Source organism: Leuciscus leuciscus, assembly GCF_965113295.1.
Source record: "Leuciscus leuciscus genome assembly, chromosome: 1".
Classification (NCBI taxonomy): Eukaryota; Metazoa; Chordata; class Actinopteri; order Cypriniformes; family Leuciscidae; genus Leuciscus; species Leuciscus leuciscus.
This window is the reverse complement of record NC_138725.1, coordinates 8,724,906-8,747,154: the sequence shown is the minus strand read 5'-3', so window position 1 is coordinate 8,747,154 and position 22,249 is coordinate 8,724,906. Positions and strand designations below refer to the sequence as shown.

The 22,249-nt window shown below is 38.9% G+C and overlaps 1 protein-coding gene across 2 annotated transcripts in view; it reads left to right on the top strand.

Annotated features, from left to right (window-relative positions):
* Window positions 1-888: 888 nt before the first annotated feature.
* The window catches only part of LOC309492377 (uncharacterized protein), a 232,020-nt gene continuing 210,659 nt past the window's right edge, over window positions 889-22,249 (top strand). The window contains exons 1-3 of one of the 2 annotated variants that reach the window (XM_082161323.1): window positions 889-926; window positions 10,627-10,805; window positions 12,545-12,862. In XM_082161323.1, coding sequence (XP_082017449.1) covers window positions 12,805-12,862 — 58 coding nt within the window. In that variant the 5' untranslated portion in view covers window positions 889-926; window positions 10,627-10,805; window positions 12,545-12,804. Of the gene's footprint in view, window positions 927-10,626; window positions 10,806-12,165; window positions 12,863-22,249 lie in introns of those variants that run through there. The other variant, XM_082161324.1, reaches the window with a different exon arrangement.

The window sequence follows — 22,249 nt, the reverse complement described above, 5'->3', positions numbered from 1 at the left end:
GTCTTTCACTGTTCACTGATTTCAAGCATTGGTGAAAAATCTAACTTCATCCATTTATTCTGCTAAATTGTTCATACCATGAATGAAATATTTATTTTAAAAACTAATCAGAATCAGAAAGATATTTATTGCTAAGTAAGTTTTACAAAAGGAATTCTGTTTGGTCTATTGGTGCATCTCAAATTGTGCATAAATCAAAGAAATGTAAAGAATTGTCACCTTAAGTGAATAAAATAATTCTATATATTTTACATATTATCGCTTCAGAGTTTCAAAGTAATTTAAATGTAATTTCCTAAACCTTATCATGGAATCAGAGTCAAATCTGTTATAACCCCTAATGGCTTTGGAGCAACAACAAAAATGTATATAATTCACATAATAATTATAATCGCTTTAAATGTGAAAAGTAGTTAAGATGCTGTCAGTTTCACTCATGGCTGGTCGATTTCAAAGCGGCTTGCCGCCAGCCGGCCGCGGTTCGTTTAGACGGCGGCAACCGCCAGAGAGAATGAAGTCGGCGGCCCGGCGGCTGTTCGCCGGCGGCATCTCGCAAAATTTGGGAGTGACGTATTCGGCGGCAAACGTTTCATCGCCGCCAGCGGGCCGCACCTATAGCCGACAGCTTGGGGCCGGCGGCAAAAAGAAGCCGTGCCGATATTTTTTGCTATCTGGGTCAGAGCTATCGACCCTATAGCCTATTTCTTTCGAAGCTTTCACCATCCACTTTAAGTGACTTGGATGACTTAAAGTCGAGGTGCTCAGGTTTTACACAATTTGCTTTCTTTATTACAAATTATTTGAAACGATATAATAGCGTGACGATCGCAATTATTCTCCCTTCGAAGTGCCCTCCGAAAGGGTTATTTATGCCGGTTGGGACGCAGCCTTGGTTTCGTTTGTGCGAAGAAACGGTGAGTGTGCAAGTGAGTAGCATTGTTAAGCATTGTGAGCAACCTGTTAAGCTGCAACCCCACTTTTGAAAAATCCCCAGAAATGACATACCCAAACTGAAACAGATACAGTTCATGAACCCTTTGCATTAAAAGCACAAGTATGATCTCATTTGAAAGCTGACACCTGGCAGTTTATTGTAAATGTAGAATTAATTATTGTCATAATGACAAAAAATGTTATAAATAGCTTCAAAGTTTTGTAAAATTATTAGAAATTAATTTTTATGAAACATCCTCATGAAAATAAAATTGAAGTTGGCACTGGAGCAATCTAGAAATGCACTACAGCTAAAGCCATATGTCTAAACATTCTATGTTTAAAATCTGAAGATAATAAGTCCAAAACTCTGTATTTGGTTAAATGTTTTTCAAGACCATGTCAAATGACTTTATTTTGATTTGACGCTAAAATGCTACTGATGTTTATTGTCATCTTCTAACCATCTATCCAGTATATTGTCTCTATTGTTTTGTGGTGCAGACGATCCCCATTCAGTCTCAGTCTCCCCCTGCACACATTCACACCTCTCCAGCCTGGTTATGGCTCTAAATATGCATTTCTTTTGTCTGCATTATAGCTACTAACGACTGGCTATTCACAGGCTATTCATAGGGTTTCAGTCCCTAATTTCTTTTCTCAAAGTTTACCTCACATTTTAAACTGTATCAAATGCATTTCTTGAATAAAGACACATTTCAGGTAGCATTCAAAAAATAATAAAAGTATAACTTCTAGGTAGCAGGTGCACTAGGGTTGCCACCTATGTCTTATAAAAAACCTGGACATATCGATGACCTGACCGACCGCTTTGCTCACAAGTGAAAATGTCCATTAGACATTAGACCCACAAGACAAAATTGGCCTTTGTGCAGTAAGATTGAGCATAGTCGTGACTCATGAATATTTTAAACATCTCAAGTATTCTCACTTATCTTACTTAACTTATAGCTTACCTGATTGCTTAGATACTGGTGCTTGTGCTTGCTTTTGCTTCCTCTTTGCTAAAGAAATAAGTAGAGGGATGACATTAGATTTGCATTTACCATACCATCTATAGCCACTTTTATTTAGTATGTCTCAATCAGACATTGGAATAACAAAATCATACATAAATAGGCCTTAGCTTACCTAGTCTTCCATCTATACTTTGCGTTTCCCTTTGCTGCAGCTATCAGTGGTTTCTGTTCTTCAATGAATGTCTTGAATTCAGTGCATGACAATTTGAAATTCAATCTGACCTGAAGCTCAGACTTCACCATTGCAACTGACAGTCTGTTTCTTTTATCGGACCAAACATCCTCCATATGACTGAACACTCTTTCTGCATAGGCATTACTGACTGGTATGGAAAAAATAAAAGCAACTACTTTCAACAGCTCGGTGGATTCAGTTGCCTTGCTAAAAAAATAGGCCCACTTTCTGTCTGGGGTAAGGTCTGTTGGAATGGTGTGTAAGACCTCATTCAGAATGACTACATCACCATACAGCTTGTCTTCTTCATGAAGGCTGAGACAGCCAATGTGTGCAAGAACCTGGTCATTGAAGTCAAATTTATCCTCAAGATACAGCACTGCCTTCTCAAAAAATCTGTCCACCAGGCTCCTGAACTGTTCCTGTTGCTGGGGTAAAAGGCTCCTCAGTATTTGTTTTGCTTTGCTGCCATAGAATTTGTCTGTGCGCCTTGCGATCAGCTGACTGCGCAATCGGTTCATCACAGAGTAAACGTCAATCACAGTAGCACTGTCACTCTCGAGCACCCTAATAGATGAATCAAATTCTTGCATCACATTGTGCATGAATGCAAGGATACATTCAGCTACAGTACAGTCTACATTTTCTGCATCACTTGTACCACACACAAATGTCCAGATGATACTTGGGCAGTCCTCCTTTCCCAGGGATACAAAATAAGACTTTAAAGCTGGCCAACACTCTAAAATCCTCTGTATCGCTGGCAGCAAAGACAGCCAGCGTGTGGGGACATGCCTCAGAATCTCCCTGTATTTTGTATTAGTAAATTCACAGAAGTCCTTAAGCAATTCCACTTTTTTAGCAGAACAACTGAATTCACTATACACCTTCAGCACAAAGGCCTCCACGTCACACCCTCCAGCACTAAAGACACAATTAGCTGCTTTGACAGTGTTGTTTATGATGTGACACTTGCAATTGCCCTTCACAATTTGTGGGTTAGCTTCTCTGAGTTTCTGAAAAACTGAGTTGTGCCGACCATAATTAACTGATGCGTTATCTGCACCATAGGCACTGATCTGGCTGACTGAAAGTCCATTGTTCTCAGTAATAGACACTATTTGTTTGAATATGGCTTCACTAGATTCGTTGGAGTCGTCGTAAAAGTCTAACAATCCATACTTCACACCCTCGGATGCACAGAAATACTGGACTGTGTAGGGAAACAATTTTGTGTGACCAGAATTGGATGCATCAGAACATACTGCAAAATAGTGCGCTTTCTGCAACTCTGCTGCTAATCTTTGCTGACTAAATGGTGCCAACACATTTTCCACTAAGGCCTCACATTTAGTTCTGCCACAAGACATTTTAGTTGCAATATCAGAGTCACTGAATATTTTTGCACTGACCTTGTTCCCACAGTCAGTTGACAGGTAGCTATGGCCATGTCGCACACCGTGATAGGTAGCTGTTAATTCGGCGACAGTAATTTTGTCCTCTGAGCTTTTTGTAATCATGAATGATGAAATTGCCTTTGTTTGTCTGGTTACTTGAACGCGACTCTGATGTTTCTTCGTTTTAGCATGGTCATCCAAAGCAGTTTTGCCTTCATGTTTAACCAGAATTTTAACTGAGCTTACGGAGCAAGTAGCATATAGTGGATCGCCTGGTGTTTGCTTTAGCCATGTGGAGTATTTGTCATTTTTCATCCAGTCATTATTAAAGTAGGTCGAACGTTTCATTTTCTTTTTTACTGGCCTGTCAGTCTTTGTTGACACACTGTCATCTTCGTCCTCCGTCTCGCCACCCATGTTAACAACTTCACTGCTTCAATTTGCCGCCTGTAGTAACTGGCTAGCTGCCAAGACAGACGCGCTAGATGACGTAGCCTACGTCACACGACACACCCGCCCCAGAGCCAATGATAGCGCATTCTACACACAAGAGACACCCTATGAGAGACACCGACCACTCTGTGCACAATGCATAGGCTTCAAGTGAGAAAATAGTAAATTGAACCTACATATTCACGTAGCCGTTCGAAAACCGGGACATTCAGTGTCCCGGGAGAGTGAATACATTTCCCGGGACAGGTTATTAAAAAGAAGGACAATCACGGTAAAACCGGGACAGGTGGCAACCCTAAGGTGCACCTAGGGCTAGCTAGCATGTTAGCTTAGCACACCATCAATACACGACAATTTATGAGATTAAAACCATGTTTGTGCTCTAAACTTACTTTTTAACGCACGTTGAGTATTTTAAATAATCTTCTGTGATCTAATTTGGCTTCAGATAAAAAAAATCAGACAGAAAATATACTATTGGATAGTGTTCTGCACAATGATAGTCTATATAGATTAGCATTACATTATAAATATAATCTATTATTATGAAAATACCTGGCATGGCTTGAAAAACACAGGTAACTCAAATATCAGTGCAATCATGTTTATTGTCTTCAAAACATCTGTATCTGCATGTTACAGCGCGATCTCTTGTTAGCTTTGTGTGTATCAGTGACGTCCTGGAATGTCACATGGTCATGGCTCTTCTTCATGTTCCATATATTAGTGCAGCAGATTAATGGCATATTTCAAGAGAATCGTTCAAATTGGTATAAAAGCATGAAATTTGGCACAGATACTCTCTAAGGGTCACTTTTTGGGAAAAAGGCGTTGGCCACCCAAAAATTCAACATGGCGGCCATTTTTTCAAGATGGCCGCTATTTCTGTAAAATGCTCATTATGTCAATTGTTCAAACAGTGATGTAGGCATAACATTTTGTGAAAATACTCTCTTCAGAATGTTTTTTTGGAAAACGGTGCTTGTCCCTCAAAAATTCAAGATGGCTACCAGTTTTCAAGATGGCCGCCATTTCTCTTGAATCCTTATCTTTTTTTCAAATGGTGCTGCTATCATGAAATTTGGTACAAATATTCTTCAAGGAACATTATCATGGAAAAAGGTGTGTGCCGCTCAAATTCAAGATGGTGACCATTTTCAAGATGGCCACCATTTCTGTCAGAGCTCAATTTAATGTGTTAAGGAAGGTTTTGTTTAATAGAGTGAACGTCATTACACAACCAGTGCACACTGGTGACTTAACTGCTGTGGAACTCAGCATGGGGTTCAGTGTCAGCTGATCTAGTTTTACTTACACTATAGTTCTTGACTAGTAGTAATAGTATAGCTAAGTTTAGTGTCCCAAATGCTGTCTACCAGCCCCTCATCAATTAGCTAGTAATAGATGTAGTTACATAACCGCACCTGAATTGACAGGTTGTGCCAGCGCGGGAGAGCCGAGCCAAGGGTAAGCGGGGCAATACATGACTTGTTCATGTATGCTTACCTGGAAGGTGTACAGATCACACGGGACTTAAATGGCACTGGATGAATGATCGGGCTAGGTGTAGGTGACCCGTACCTAGTTGTATCCCATACCTGAATGTGTACTATGTCTATGATTGAGGTGGTAAAAGGATAACCCCTCGGCCTTAATCAGACAACAAACCCCCAAAATGGCAAATGAAAATCCCATGTCAGCCAAGAGGCCAACTGATTGGAATAAATGTTGTCTTTGTCAGACAGACACAAAGGAACCCCTCCAATCACCACCTACCCATCATGTTTCTCAACATGATGGCTATAAAATGATTGCCACCAACATTCCACTCTTACACAAGATGAACAAAATGCCAATGACCCTGGACCTGGAACGACTGGATGAAGGTGGTGGTATAGAAGCTTTGAGAAGGAACCAAGCGAAGTATCACTACAATTGTCGACTTCGGTTCAACAACACAAAGTTACTTCGTGCCCAGAAGCAACAATCCGATGCTCAATGTAGTGAGATAGATGAAGGCCAAACAAAGCATCGCAGAACCATGATGCAGAAAAGTCTAGATGATCAGGTTTGCTTTCTTTGTGATAACATATCTCCTGAATCTGACCTACGTCAGGTAATGACACTGCAACTGAATGACAGACTACATGAATGTGCACAAACACTGAATGATGCTTAATTATTGTCTCAACTAAGTGGTGCTGATGCCATTGCACAGGAGCTGAAATACCATCATTTGCGTCTCATTCATCTTTACAACAGAGATAAACCTCAGAAGGCTTGAGAAAGAGTCACAGAGTGAAACGATTCAACCAGCCATCTTTCCTATGGCTCTTTCTGAACTGGTCACCTATATTGTTGAAACCAGTCTCAATTCTGATGGTCCTTCCGCCTTCCGTCTCGCAGATACAGTGGGGAGAACAAGTATTTGATACACTGCTGATTTTGCAGGTTTTCCCACTTACAAAGCATGTAGAAGTCTGTAATTTTTATCATATGTATTCTTCAACTGTGAGTGACGGAATCTAAAACAAAAATCCAGAAAATCACATTGTATGATTTTTAAGTAATTAATTTGCATTTTATTGCAAGACATAAGTATTTGATACATCATAAAAGCAGAACTTAATATTTGGTACAGAAACCTTTGTTTGCAATTACAGAGATCATTCGTTTCCTGTAGTTCTTGACCAGGTTTGCACATGCTGCAGCAGGGATTTTGGCACACTCCTCCATACAGACCTTCTCCAGATCCTTCAGGTTTCGGGGCTGTCGCTGGGCAATACAGATTTTCAGCTCCCTCCAAAGATTTTTTATTGGGTTCAGGTCTGGAGACTGGCTAGGCCACTCCAGGACCTTGAGATGCTTCTTACAGAGGCACTCCTTAGTTGCCCTGGCTGTGTGTTTCAGGTCGTTGTCATGCTGGAAGACCCAGCAACGACCTATCTTCAATGCTCTTACTGAGGGAAGGAGGATGTTGGCCAAGATCTCGCGATACATGGCCCCATCCATCCTCCCCTCAATACGGTGCAGTCGTCCTGTCCCCTTTGCAGAAAAGCATCCCCAAAGAATGATGTTTCCACCTCCATGCTTCACGGTTGGGATGGTGTTCTTGGGGTTGTACTCATCCTCCTTCTTCCTCCAAACACGGCAAGTGGAGTTTAGACCAAAAAGCTCTATTTTTGTCTCATCAGACCACATGACCTTCTCCCATTCCTCCTCTGGATCATCCAGATGGTCATTGGCAAACTTCAGATGGGCCTGGACATGCACTGGCTTGAGCAGGGGGACCTTGCGTGCGCTGTAGGATTTTAATCCATGATGGCGTAGTGTGTTACTAATGGTTTTCTTTGAGACTGTGGTCCCAGCTCTCTTCAGGTCATTGACCTGCTGTGTAGTTCTGGGCTGATCCCTCACCTTCCTCATGATCATTGATGAGATCTTGCATGGTGCCCCAGACCGAGGGAGATTGACCGTCATCTTGAACTTCTTCCATTTTCTAATAATTGTGCCAACAGTTGTTGCCTTCTCACCAAGCTGCTTGCCTATTGTCCTGTAGCCCATTACACAGCTCTCTGGTCTTGGCCATTGTGGAGAGGTTGGAGTCTGTTTGATTGAGTGTGTGGACAGGTGTCTTTTATACAGGTAACAAGTTCAAACAGGTGCAGTTAATACAGGTAATGAGTGGAAAACAGGAGGGCTTCTTAAAGAAAAACTAACAGGTCTGTGAGAGCCGGAATTCTTACTGGTTGGTAGGTGATCAAATACTTATGTCATGCAATAAAATGCAAATTAATTATTTAAAAATCATAAAAATCCAGAAAATCACATTGTGTTTTAGATTCCGTCTCTCACAGTTTCAGTGTACCTATGATAAAAAATTACAGACCGTAAGTAGGAAAACCTTCAAAATCAGCAGTGTATCAAATAATATCCCCACTGTATGTGCAACCTGTACCAGCAGCGTATCCTTTTTCTAACAGTGGCACTTCCTCTCTGTGGACTACACCTTGCCGTGGTGGAGAGGCTTGTGTACTCCAATGAACCTGAGACCTATGCCGGCGGGGATTTTATATCCCTGGCAAGTTTAACTAAGCTGGACAGGTCAAAGGAGAGGAGGCAGACAAAGCAGACATTATGACTATTTGACAGAAATGGTGGCCATCTTGAAAATGGTGTCCATCCTGAATTTTTGAGTGGCACATACCTTTTTCCAAAAGAGTGTTCCTTGAAGAGTATTTCTGCCTAATTTTATGCTTGCATCACCATTTGAACACTTGAAATAATTAATATTCGACAGGAACGGTGGCCATCTTTAAAAATGGCGGCCATCTTGAATTTTTGAGGGACAAGCATCTTTTTCTATTAACATGTCCTTTAGAGAGTATTTGTATCAAATTGTATGCTTGGATCACTGTTTGAATAATTTATATAATAAGCATTGAATAGCAATGGCGGCCATTTTGAAAAATGGCCGCCATATTGAATTATTGAGTGGCCAACGCCTTTTTCCAAAATAGTGGCCCTTAGAGAGTATCTGTGCCAAATTTCATGCTTCTATACCAAAGTGAACGATTTTTTTACTAATCTGCTGCACTAATATGAACTATTATTGTGCATGTAGCGCCCTCAGGCTATTGGTATGAATTAAAAAACACAGTATCGGAATACCAAATGCTCATAAAGATTACATCGACGCATTTGGGTATAAATTCAATAAATATTATTCCTGTCTATAGAAATATGATGTAAATCTATGAGAATCTATCAATATTTCTCCAAATCTGCACAGTTTTGAGCTAAAGCCCTGAGGGACGTTGTTTTGTGTATCGCTGTCATGACGACAGCACGGAGTTTTTTATGAATGAAAGCGGCTGACGCGCATAATTCATATTAAAGGTATCGACTCATTTTTTCATTTCATAACTCCTGACACAAATTAAGACATAACTGTCACTATGAGTTTCTCAGAATACAATAGTGGTCAAATACTGAAACTTGAGTATTATATCTTTTTAATTATGTATAGTTTGTCAAGGTATAACATTAAATCTGATAGTAATTTTGAATTAAATAAATAAATAACGCTTCAGTGCGCGGGCGCACTGGCAACGGTTAACAGGTTAAATGCCCAAAGACAAATTGTCATATTACAATATTTACAAAAATTATTTTAGGGGTTTACCCTTAAATATTAAATTGTATCTGTACTGTAGCCTACACATATACGCAACATATGCAGTGCTTAGCGCTAAGGAAACGTAGGCTAATTTACATACTAGCCTATTTAAAATATTACACACTCAAACCACAGTATTTTTTTATATATAGTCAATGAATTAAAGGTAGGGTAGGTAATCCTGTTCAGAAACACTTTTTTTTATACTGGGTGAAATGGTCCTTCCATCCTGATAGTAGTCAATACATTATGTGTTTAGAAAAAGGAATGAAAAAAATCAGACCTCTGTAGCAGCTGCAGGACAGTAAAAACTCTGACCAATCACTGCCATTCGGTGCGAATGTAAAGAACCAATCAGATGCCTTCATGTCTCGTGCCCGAGCCCCACTGCGCGCGCTGCCCTGCGTGCACTCATCACATGTCACCGTTCCCGGAAATATTCAGCTCAAAGCACCTGCATATGCAGTCAGCGAAGGCAAACAAGGCAAAAACTACTTCCTCGGACCCTGCCCGCGCTCTTGAACGACCTCCTCTGCTTCGCCCTCAACCCCGGACCTGTCCTCGAGCCGACGATGCGGTACTTGTCTCCGGACTCGGAGTGTACGTTAGTCTTCATTAGAGTCAACAATGTTTTCATCATGGAAACTCTTACATGCAAAACACCGTATGAATCTTACACTAAATTCACCTTCATCACAGACGTGTATCAATGCAACCTGTTTTTAGTTTTGCCTTATAAATATAGCTCGTTACCGAATGAAACTTTACCATTATCGATATGCTAGCTTGATAGTGAGTACTAAAATAAATCTTATTTGTTTATATTCATAGTGATAAAGTTAGGTATTTTATTACATGTGATTCTGACATGATGTCACTGTATGTACTGCGCTCCTTCCTCTCCACTCGTCTCAGGTAATAAATGCGTCTTGTTCCAGCCTGAGCGTTTGGCGTCGCGCGTTCATGTGTTTTGGGGGCGTGGCTTTGGAAGGAGCTCAGAAGGGAGGGGGTGGAGTGAACGGAAATAATGAGCTGTGTTTATTGCAGATTAAAAGGTCTACAGTCACTCGATTTTTATATTTTCTTTTTCAGAGTACTTACATTTTAATTATGTATTGGTATATAAAGACAGTTTAAACAAATTTGGAATGTTTTTTTTTTAGAAAAAGGATTACCTACCCTACCTTTAAGAAAAATTGTATAAATAAGCAGTTTTGTGTAGTAGAATATAATATTCTCATGGCGTTATAAGAAACAAATACATATTTATTGTTTGCAAAAGTATTTAAGTGAAGTCAGCTGGGGGGAAACATAGCTAAACAACATTATTTATTAACACAAGTTATGTCAGATTAAATTAAACAAATAATAGAAAACACAGTATCCAAACTGTAAAATATAAGCCAAACATATTCTGAATTAAAAGTTCTCTGACTTCTGCTCCTGCAGGATGCATTCTGCCTTGATGTGGGTTCAAAGGATCATCATCATCATCATCATCATCAGAAACAGCATCTTCCTCACCATCGGCTCCAACGGCACCAACTTCCTCCTCAGGAAGCTGGACATTTTCCCTGACTGCAATGTTGTGGAGAATTGCAGTAACCACAATAACAGAACAGCTTTTGGTGGGGTTTAGCTTCAGGCCACCACTGGACTTGCTGAAGCAGCGAAAACGTTGTTTCCACAGTCCTATAGTCCTCTCCACTATAGAGCGTGTCCTTCCATTCCAACATTTAGAATATTTACATTTTTAAATGCTTTAAAGTATATATCTTATGCTAACCAACGCTGTAATATTTTGATACAAAATTCTAATATTATTACAATTTAAAATAACGATTTTCTATTTTAGTAATATATTTTCTATAACATGGTTATATACGGGAGCACCTGGAGATGCTGCTTGGTGTAGGCCTACTCACACTTTATGCGGCACACTTATCAAACTGTCGTCATCAATGAAACAAGTAGTGCTTTATGTTTTTCAGGTAAGTCTAACTGTATTCAGGTGCAGATATTGTGTAAAATAAGACTATACTCTTCTTCACTGTATAAATGAAATAGGCTGCTATCAATAGCACAGACAATGATATCGGTTTTCTTTCTCAACAGTTCAGTGTTTATGAGGATACCTGCCAAGACAGGCATTATGACTTATTATATAGCCTATATACTAATAATATACTATACTACTATACGTGTCTGCGTGGCTCTGTGTGCGCGCTCAAAACAGCGCGTGAGTTCCAGTCTTGTTCTTGGCTTGATGTTTAAACTGACAGGACTTAAAAACACATCCAAATGGTAAAATGTCACTCTATGATTTCACTCTATAGCTAAATTAATAAACTGAACTCTTAAACTCATTTAAACTTATAAACTCTAAACTCATTTAAACTTATAAACTCTTAACCCATTTAAACTTATAAACTCTAAACCCATTTAAACTTTTAAACTCTTAACTCATTTAAACTTATAAACTCTAAACTCATTTAAACTTTTAAACTCTTAACTCATTTAAACTTATAAACTCTAAACTCATTTAAACTTATAAACTCTAAACTCATTTAAACTTATAAACTCTAAACTCATTTAAACTTATAAACTCTAAACTCATTTAAACTTATAAACTCTAAACTCATTTAAACTTTTAAACTCTTAACTCATTTAAACTTATAAACTCTAAACTCATTTAAACTTATAAACTCTAAACTCATTTAAACTTATAAACTCTAAACTCATTTAAACTTATAAACTCTAAACTCATTTAAACTTATAAACTCTAAACTCATTTAAACTTATAAACTCTAAACTCATTTAAACTTATAAACTCTAAACTCATTTAAACTTATAAACTCTAAACTCATTTAAACTTATAAACTCTAAACTCATTTAAACTTATAAACTCTAAACTCATTTAAACTTTTAAACTCTTAACTCATTTAAACTTATAAACTCTAAACTCATTTAAACTTATAAACTCTAAACTCATTTAAACTTATAAACTCTAAACTCATTTAAACTTATAAACTCTAAACTCATTTAAACTTATAAACTCTTAACTCATTTAAACTTATAAACTCTAAACTCAAAAACTCGTACACTTATAAACTCAAGTTATACACTTATAAAGTCTAAACTCATAAAGTGTGCGTGTGTGTCTGAGTGAGTGTGTGAGCGATTTAGTGTGTGTGTGTGTGTGTCTGTCTGTCTGTCTGTCTGTCTATCTATCTATCTATCTGTCATAAACTTCAAACTACTTTAAACTACATTAAACTTCAAACCACTTTAAAGTTCTTAGGTTTAAAGCTCCCAGCTCCCAAGCAACTCCATAGTGCGATATTATATATATTTTTGATTTTGGCAGATCAACTCCTCACACTACAGTTCATCATCAGTGAAGCTCCTCCCACATCAGTCACATCATCAGTGAAGCTCCTCCCACATCAGTCACATCATCAGTGAAGCTCCTCCCACTGCAGTCACATCATCAGTGAAGCTCCTCCCACAGCAATTCTCCAATAAATGTTGTAAATTCCCATCAGCTACAAGTGAAGACGAGCATCAGAGCATCAGGAAGAGCTGAAATCTGCAAAGACTGAGTTTATTAAAGAGGACAGTGAGAACATGAGTGATCCAGAACCCTGCAGAATGAAACACACGGAAGATCCTGAAGAACAAAGAGGTTGGTGTTTATTCTTCATTCATTCATGATGCTTGCGATGGATTATCACGATTAATACCGTTCCAAATTATCCTACATCCTATCCAGGACATATACGGTAGATAATCCCGCGTAATTAAAGAGCCTATATTTTAGTCGTGTCCTCAAGAGTTAGGCGATCAGTCTATACAAATTCGTATTCTATTATAAAGATAATAGATTTCCCCTTTGTTTTATAAGTTAACCTTTTAAGGTACTCTTCAACCGTGTTCGCTATACAACAATAACCCTGTCGTAAGCTGCCTCTTTGGCTAGGCTTTATTAATTAATCAAATCTCATAGTGATTATTCTTATATCAAAAGAATGCTCACCCTCTTGTCGTTTCCTCCAGTTAGGATCTTCCTGATCCAGATAGAAGAACGCGACACGTACCCAAGAATCCAAGGTCCAGTCAGATGATTATAATAAATGTTTAACAATATTTATTAAAAGAATCAAATGAAAAGAATACTGCTGTTTCAATATCACGCGTATGACTGCTGTTTCTGTGCAAGCATGACTATGTCTAGCCAGCGGCTTGTTCTCCAGCAGCAGCTGAAGATACAATAGTTCCTTTGTATTTGTGGATAATGACTCTTGTCACTGCTCTCTCATGTGGTTTGAGAGATGCAGAGATGAACAACAACCTCTTTATTCAGCAGAACACTTTTAGATGGTCATATAACCAAGACAGCTCGTTGGCTGCATCCTTTAGTTACAGATTTCTTATTGTGACCCTTTCTGCGTTGATGTCGAGCTGGAGGTGCAAATGAAGCGAAGGAAGTGCCACTCTCAGGTGGACCTCCCTCAACACCCCAAACAATAGCAACCAAACTTGAGTACCATAGCAACCGTTTTGCAAGACCTATATCTCTGTATCAGAACTTGACTCATGCTTAGCAAACAGCACTTCCAACATGCTACACATGCTAGCAGTGAATAGCTACATGCTAATAGCGATTAGTTAAGTGCTAAATCATGCCAAGATCATGCTAAGAACTCTTTAAAAACTCCATAGTAACCATCTGTGACAACTACCAACCACTTAGTAACACCATAGCAACCCCCATAATACCTTATTATATATAAACATGTCTGTAAAGAAAAAAATAATTGATAAACACGTATTTGGACTTAAATTACATCCAGTTTATTAGCAACACCGTGCACAAGCGTGAATATCCGTCTTTGATCTCACAGATGTCAGATCCACTGCGAGTAGAGAGAACTGCCGTTATAAAGTGCTTTCTCTTCGTCTTCCCCTTTAAGCACTCGCGCTTAGTCTCACTGTGGAAGCAGACGGGAAGCACAGTATCTTTCTCTCTCTCTCATACACAACACATGTGCTATTTACGGTCTCTTTGTAACTTTATCAGAGTGAACATCGTGTTAAAACGTTGTTGATAAATACTTCATGACGAGTATCCGTGTAACTAGCGAACTCTCTCGTTGAAACTGGCGCTTTAATCGTGATCTGTCTATCTCTTCATTCGCGCGCGTGTTTGTCAATGCAGGAGTGAGAGAGCAGGACTTCCGGTGTGTTTTGCTCATTTTGCCTCTTCCTACTCTTCTTTAAGGTAAGTTTGCACATTTAATGGTTATATAAGTTGTTTTAAGTTTCAATGTGATTGAATAGCAGTCTAAGATATAATATTTGTTTGACTAGCATCATCAGTTACCGTATGGTTCAATCTTGTTCAATGACATGGCATGATTGTACCAAAAAGATCTTTATATCACACAACACACATTTTCTTGATGTGTTTACATCATGGAGTGTTGCAATTATGCATAGTATTTTTTTATTTGCATTAACATAGTTACTTTTTGTGAAACACTGTTATATTTTGTTGCCTACATGTGTGCAATTACGTACGGTATTCATGCCTTTGAGCATTCGCGCTTGCGGTGTATTTTTGCTAATTTTGCCTCATACTACTCCTAAGGGATAATGTACATCCAGCCAGTCGTTCTCTCAAAATAACCCCCGACAGCATAATTAAGGAACTACACAAAATATTGATTCGACTGAGTTTTAATACTTTTTTTTTAGCTCACCAAACGCAAAACTTCCACAAAGAAAAAACATTCTTAGCGCTGCTGACTTCAGTGACCCGGATGAGCGTGCGATATCTGGGAATAATAACCACCACAGAGCCGTGTGATAAAAGAGAATAAATTCCATCACTCATCCCATCCGTGCGTGATCATGCTTCTTTCCTGAGGATCTGCTTTCATCTGCTACAGTAGCATGAACACCACGGCTTACAAAACTATCAGATTAACTAAGGAATATTACATTTATTCGTTAAGTTTAAGTAAGACGTCTTTATAAAATATGTGGGTTTATGTGTTAACATCAACACACGCATTTCACGGATGCAAACAGGTCTATTTGATGTGCAGTTTAGCCTAAACATACAGAAAACACGTTTCAAAACTGCTTGAAAATATGCCTAGCAGATGTTTACACAGCTTTCCAGATGAAGTGTTGAAAAAGGCTACAGAAGTCAAGTCAAGTCAAGCCATCTTCATTTATATAGCGCTTTTAACAATGTAGATTGTTTCAAAGCAGCTTTACAGAGATAAACGTATAATTTAAGGTAAGATTGTTTTGGCTTTATGGCGGTTCTTTAATAAAGTTATTTTCCAGCTAAAGTTAGTTATGATTGATTTGCTTCCGCTGCAACGTTCATTTGTTATTAAATTAGGGGCCGCTAAGACGACACCATTCTCTCTACACAGACTTTAAACGCGAACCTGTGAGAAACGCTGATGGCGTTCACATGAGCATTAAGAATTGGTTCTATAGTTATGTGCGTTTGAATATATGTGCGCAGGTTTGTAATTCCCTACAAACCAAGCCTAAACAAAGTACTGGTGTTTCCTTATAGTTTTGATTAAGAATTTTATTTTATTTTATTTTATCAATTCGGGGTAGATACGCAAATTGAGTTTTCCCGACGACGCTTTATCTGTAGAGTGGTAGAGGGATCCTCCATAGGGAGAGACTAGTTGGCACTTCAGCACTGCGTTCTCATCGGGTCCAGGCGAAGGTCCTTCATCAGATCTGGATACGGCCTGGATCCGGCAGGCTGCGGGAAAACCTCGGGATAAACAAAGACACTAAAATTAGCGTAGATGCCATTCTTCTCATGATGTAACGAGTACATCAGGATTTATGGGAAGTGTTCCCGGTTCCATCTGACCTAATCTATGCAGCCTAACATTGAATTATAGAAGTCTATAATGTATTATGTGAATGCTATGTCAAAGAGATGTGTCTTTAATCTAGCAGTCGATTTTGATATTCTAGGTATTATCAACTGGCCAGAATTTTGAGATCTCAATAGACGTGAAGGACTATAATGCGTTAAGAGCTCGCTCAAGTACTGCGGAGCTAAACCATTTAGTGCTTTGTAAGTAATCAGCAATATTTTAAAATTGATGCGATGTTTAATAGGGAGCCAGTGCAGTTTTGACAGAACCGGGCTAATATGGTCATACTTCCTGGTTCTGGTAAGAACTCGAGCTGCTGCGTTTTGGACCAGCTGTAGTTTGTTTATTAAGCGTGCAGGGCAACCACCCAGTTGAGCATTACAATAGTCTAGCCTTGAGGTCATGAAAGCATGAACTAACTGTTCCGCATTTGTCAATGAGAGCATTAGACGTAATTTATACATATTTTTAATTTAGATAGAAGTGGACGTGGTTAAGCTGGAGGAAGCAGCATCTGTTTCTGATTCAGACCATTTCATTTCGCTTCGCTCTCATTAAAAGCATCTAAGCTTCACACAAATGCACGCTGCTATAGACTTATTTTGCTGTGATATACTGGGACAAAAAAATCGGCCCGGGTATTTTGACTAGAGACCGGCCCACTATATGATCATCAACACCACCGATCTTTGCACGCCCTTAAATATATGCATACCAACTCCTATTCCTTAAAACCACTAATGTCATGTAATGAGTGAGTATAGGAACGAGTGAGAGTTAACAGATGAAATAAGTAAGAATTTGACATTTATTAATACAGTTGAACTACACTCCACAATGATGAATCCTAAAAAAAGCTATAAGCTGCGTTGGCATAGCAATACCAGTGTTTCCCACAGGATGTGTGTTAAATCTGTGGTGGGTGGACCTCGGGTCTTCTAGGGGGGTTCGGGGGCATGCCACCCCGTGAGAAAATTTTGTGCATTTTAATGTTAAATTCTAGCCTGGTTAAAACCAGACCATTCTCAGTAGTAACTGAGTTATAGTCTGGCAAAGCTTCTTTAATAACTCATTTCCAAAGGGGCGTCACCAACGGACGTCGCTCAAATGCCTCTGGGTGCAATTGGATAGACCTAAAACTCCTAAAACCAATCAGAGCTATCGTCATGTGTAAAGCCATATGCTGCGTCCCAATTCGCCTAAGTTACACTACGCCATCAAAGTATGTACTCTTTTTGTGAAGTAAATGTATTTACTTTTGAATGTGTAGCAAAAAAGTAGGCAACTTTGGGACATTCTACTTTGTCATCTTTATCGGACGGATCTGTCGCGTGCATCCCGTCATGTAAACTGCCCTGTCAATCATCTTGTCACAGTTAAAGTCCTCTATTAAATCTAATTTAATTTCCTACCGTTTCGGAGAGAAATGTAGTAGCACGTTCATCTGCCAGTGACATTTCATGGAGTCTGTCCTCATGTGTTTGCAATTTGAATATAATAATGCATTTAAAAGTTGGTGCGCTTCACCAACGGACGTCGGAGTGGACGTCGCTCAAATGCCTCTGGGCACAATGGATAATTGGATAATCGCCAAAACTTCATGGCCTATGCATAGCTTGCTAGATTTACACTAGTTAAGCGCATGTTACGTTCAGGGGTTTCCTGCATAGAGAATTATGAGGTGGCCGCCTCCGTCAATTAAACATTAATTAATGTAGGCCTACTGACGGTAACAAAGTTGCGCTGTTGAGACTCGCGCAGTTATTTATAACATATTATAGTTAAGAAACAATATATAGCCTGGGCTACACACGACCAGAGAGCTGTTTTCCTGAATGCCATCAAGATTGAAACCGAGACTGATTTCATAACAGTTCAATAAACAAACAGTTTAAATTAAGTCACTTACATTTTAGACGCAATGACTGTTTTTTTTCTGTTTCAGCAGCGAAAATAGTTCCAAACAAAGATCATAGCAGAATCATAGCGCATCTCACAGCAACACTTGTTTCATTACTGAATGATTCAACATTTTGAACGAATCGGTTGAGTCAAAGATTCAATTACCCATTCATAAACTGCCTCATTCTGTATAAATCAGCCATTTGAACGAATGACTCAATGACTCGCTCATTAAGACGGTCGCCTGCCGCCTCCTACTGGCGGGTTAGTTTCAAAGTATCAAAGTTAGTTTAAAAAATCTTTAAAATAATCCAATTTAATACAGTTATAATTTTTCACTGTAAATTATTTCATTTGATTGGTAACAGCCTAGTGTCTTATTATTTTAATTGAATATATTGATCAAATTTAAGAATTTGAAATGAAAGATGGAGCATACATTTAATAAAATTAGGGGGAAAATGCCCTTTATAAAGGTACAAAACATTTGTGTTTTCAAACAGTGATGTAATGAAACATTGACAATTTAAGTTTGAAGGGACCCACTAAACATTGGACGTCGGATAGACGTGCAGATCATGTCTATATTGGGTCCGCCGGTCCATGACCAATTCTGGACATCTATTCGACGTCCAAACTAGGTCCACTATTTGGACGTCCAACCATGACCCAACTTGGACGTCATATTGACGTTCAACATTGGACCTTTGAACTGGGTAATTTTCTTCGACGTCCAAACTAGGTCCACTATTTGGACGTCCAACCATGACCCAACTTGGACGTCATATTGACGTTCAACATTAGACCTTTGAACTGGGTAATTTTTTTGGACGTCATTTGGACGTCTATGACAGGTGCAGGAAATTTACATGATTATTACTACTTTTGCCATTTAAAAAAAAAGAGTTTGTCATGTCATTTTGCTGTGTACTGAACCTATTCGCTCCATCCACGTTTCATGCCAAATCTCTATTTCCTTGTTTAAAATGTACTGCAAGATGCAGTTTCTTTCCAAACCGCGATAAGCGCTGAACCTATTTTTAGCCTAAACGCGATATATCCTCTGGACTAAACAGAATTATCTCACTCTCTCTCGCACCCTCAAATCACTCGCGCTAATCGCGCCAGACGCTCAATTCGCCTCATTCGCTCGTTCGCGCCGCGTTAAACGCCTCATTCGCGCATTATCAACATGATTAATACATATTCGAATAGGCCTACCGATTAGTTATAATTATTTAAGATAATTTTCCAAAAACTCCATTTGATCGTCTCAGCATCAGGTGATAACTGGAGACGCGTACAAAGGTGTGATACTGTAGCTCAAACCGTAGAGCGTTGGCGCTTGTAACGCTAAGATCACGAGTTCGATTCCCAGGGAAAGCAAGAATAAGTGTGTGCGTGTGTGTGTGTGTGCCGTCTCATGAGGAGAAGCCTAAAGAAGTGTGTGTGCCGTCTCATGAGGAGAAGCCTAAAGAAGCCGCTGTTTTGATTGAGCGCGATTATTCTTTGGAAAAGACGCACAATATCTAATAAAACACACGATCCACAGCAAGCCGACCCCGTCTCCTTCCTTCTTCCCATAAACAAACTTTTGTGGACGGACGTCAACATTAGACGTGCGGAAGACGTCGTAAAAAGACGTCATCTGGCGTCACAGTCTGCACCTTCAAGGGGAGCAAAATTGGACGTGCAAAAACGACGTAGAAAATACGTCGTTTCGACATGTCTATGCGCAGTGGGGAGTAAAGCCTCTGTTTAGGCTATTAAGGAAATGTAATTTTGCCAAAAGAAGAACTTTTATTTTAAATAAATGTTTAAATCAGCCTACTTCAGTGTGATATTTTACCATATTATCATGCTTAACACTAAAGGTGATGATACACAGGGCAAGTTTTTGAGCAATGTTGCCATCAACGGGCAACCAGATGAGACACAGGGCCCACGACCAATCTAAATTATCCAGATAGAAATGTATTGGGAAATTTGTATATTCCCTCTGCAAGATTGCCCAACAACATTGCTCAAAAAGTTTCCCTGTGTATCATCACCTTAAGAATTTGAATAATTGTAATGTGATGATCAGATGCAGATATCTAACTCAAAGAATATGGGCGGTTTGCAGGCGTATTATTTATTTTTAAAAGTGGATTTGGGTGACTCAAAGTGCACCAGATTAATGAATTTATCTTTAAAATGTCAAAATTTTCTTACGGGGGGGCATGCCCCCGGACCCCCCTAGAGGTACCAACCTCCACCAACAAAAATAATGTCGAGAACACATTAGGCTATCATGATCTACAAAAAATACACATTTAATTATCTTATTATTAAAGTACATTATTAGGATTTTACCACCTCCGCCTCGTTTTGAGCCAGGAAAAACCCTGGTTACGATAAGTGTACATTGCACGTCGCCATGACGTTCACGCGCGCATGAAACTACGATGGTACCTCAACGTTTGTTGTTGGACACAACAAATGTGTCCCCACATTAAGTCCTTGAATTTGAAGGTATTGGACCTGGAAAGTCCTTGAAAGGTCCTTGAATTTGAAGTTAACCAAGGTGTGGGAACCCTGAATATGGTATTTGTATATAATGTTTTAAAAATAATAATTGAAGATCAATGTACCTCATTTATGTAAATTTTCAGGGATGTATAATTTATAAAAAGGCATAAAAAAATATTGTAATATTCATAACAGTTCTTTACTTTGTTACATTATGGTTCACTGTTATGTCCTTTCACTTCATATATCTCTTGGAATTGTTTAGATGTACTGAAAATGAAATAACTTTTTCTCTTTGATTTTAGACCCGATGGAAAAGAGCGAGGAGAGTGAAGAACTGAATGAAGTGAAGGAGGAACATCATGTCCATCCTGGAGGAAAACCTTTGAGTCGCTCAAAGACTAAAAAGAAATTTTTAAAGAAAAGAAGAGCCAAGAAATCTTTCACCTGCACTCAGTGTGGAAAGAGCTTCACAACCAAACAAGGTCTTGAGCGTCACATGATGATCCACACTGGAGAGAAGCCGTTCACCTGCACTCAGTGTGGAAAGAGTCTCACAACCAAACAAGGTCTTGAGATTCACATGAGAATCCACACTGGAGAGAGGCCGTTCTCATGTGATCAGTGTGGAAAGAGTTTCACAACCAAACAATGTCTTGAGTTTCACATGAGAGTTCACACTGGGAAGAAGCGGCTCAGGCTTTCGCTCTGAAATCACATCTTACATGATTATACTGTATTGGACGAGAACTCAAATGCTGCTAAACTTCACATTAGCATCCATTCCATCATGTGTGTTTCAGTGCTGGAAACTATGAAAGATTCTTGTAATACTAATATGTTGCACAGCTATCAACATATCATATACACAATCATTTCAATCTTCCAAGTCCCAATTTATAGAGCCCAAACATGGTTCTATTATAAAATACACAGTATCAAAACAATAGTATTAAAATGGGATGATATGTCCCAGAGCGAGTTAAATATAACAAATAATTGTGTCTGATTTGCCTCAGTTGTTACAACAGTAGGAACAAAGAAAGGCCCTAAGAAAAAGACCATCTTTAAACATTGGCTTAGAACCATACAAAGGGACAGGAAACTGTAAGGAACATGTCCTACATATCTCCTTATTCACCCAGGGAATTGTGATGGGACGTGATGGGCGGACACTTGGAATGCAACGACTCAATTTTTCTCACTGTGAGGCGGGAGGAAGTAGGAAGGCAGGAATTAGTAATCGCCTCCCCAACTGGAAGTTTATGTTTCACATGATCGGGTGATCAGTCCTGCGATGGGCTACGTCTTCCACTGGTATCTTTCTGCTCGGAGTGGGGGAAAATTGGATCGCTTTTCACCAGTTGCAGAGCCACACTGAGAAAGAGAAACCTCTTCCCAAAGGCCTTGGCATTAGGTTGTTGCTATATTAGATTGATATTTGTGTAGAGACTGTATCTAGGGTCAGCATATACAGATATATACTTTAGACATGTTATCTGTATTCATTGTACATTCAATGCTTCATCCAATTTGCTGCTCATCTACTTGGAATTCATTTTTATCATCCATTTGTGTAGTTGTTTGTAGTTTCTGTTTGATTATTGATTCAATTTTCATAGTAGTTTAGTAATTTTCCTTAGTAGTATTTAGTGAGTCTGATATTTCTCTCATCTATATATTTTTTTAATAAATTCATTCTTATAGCAACTGTGTCATTCTTGTGTTGATAATCA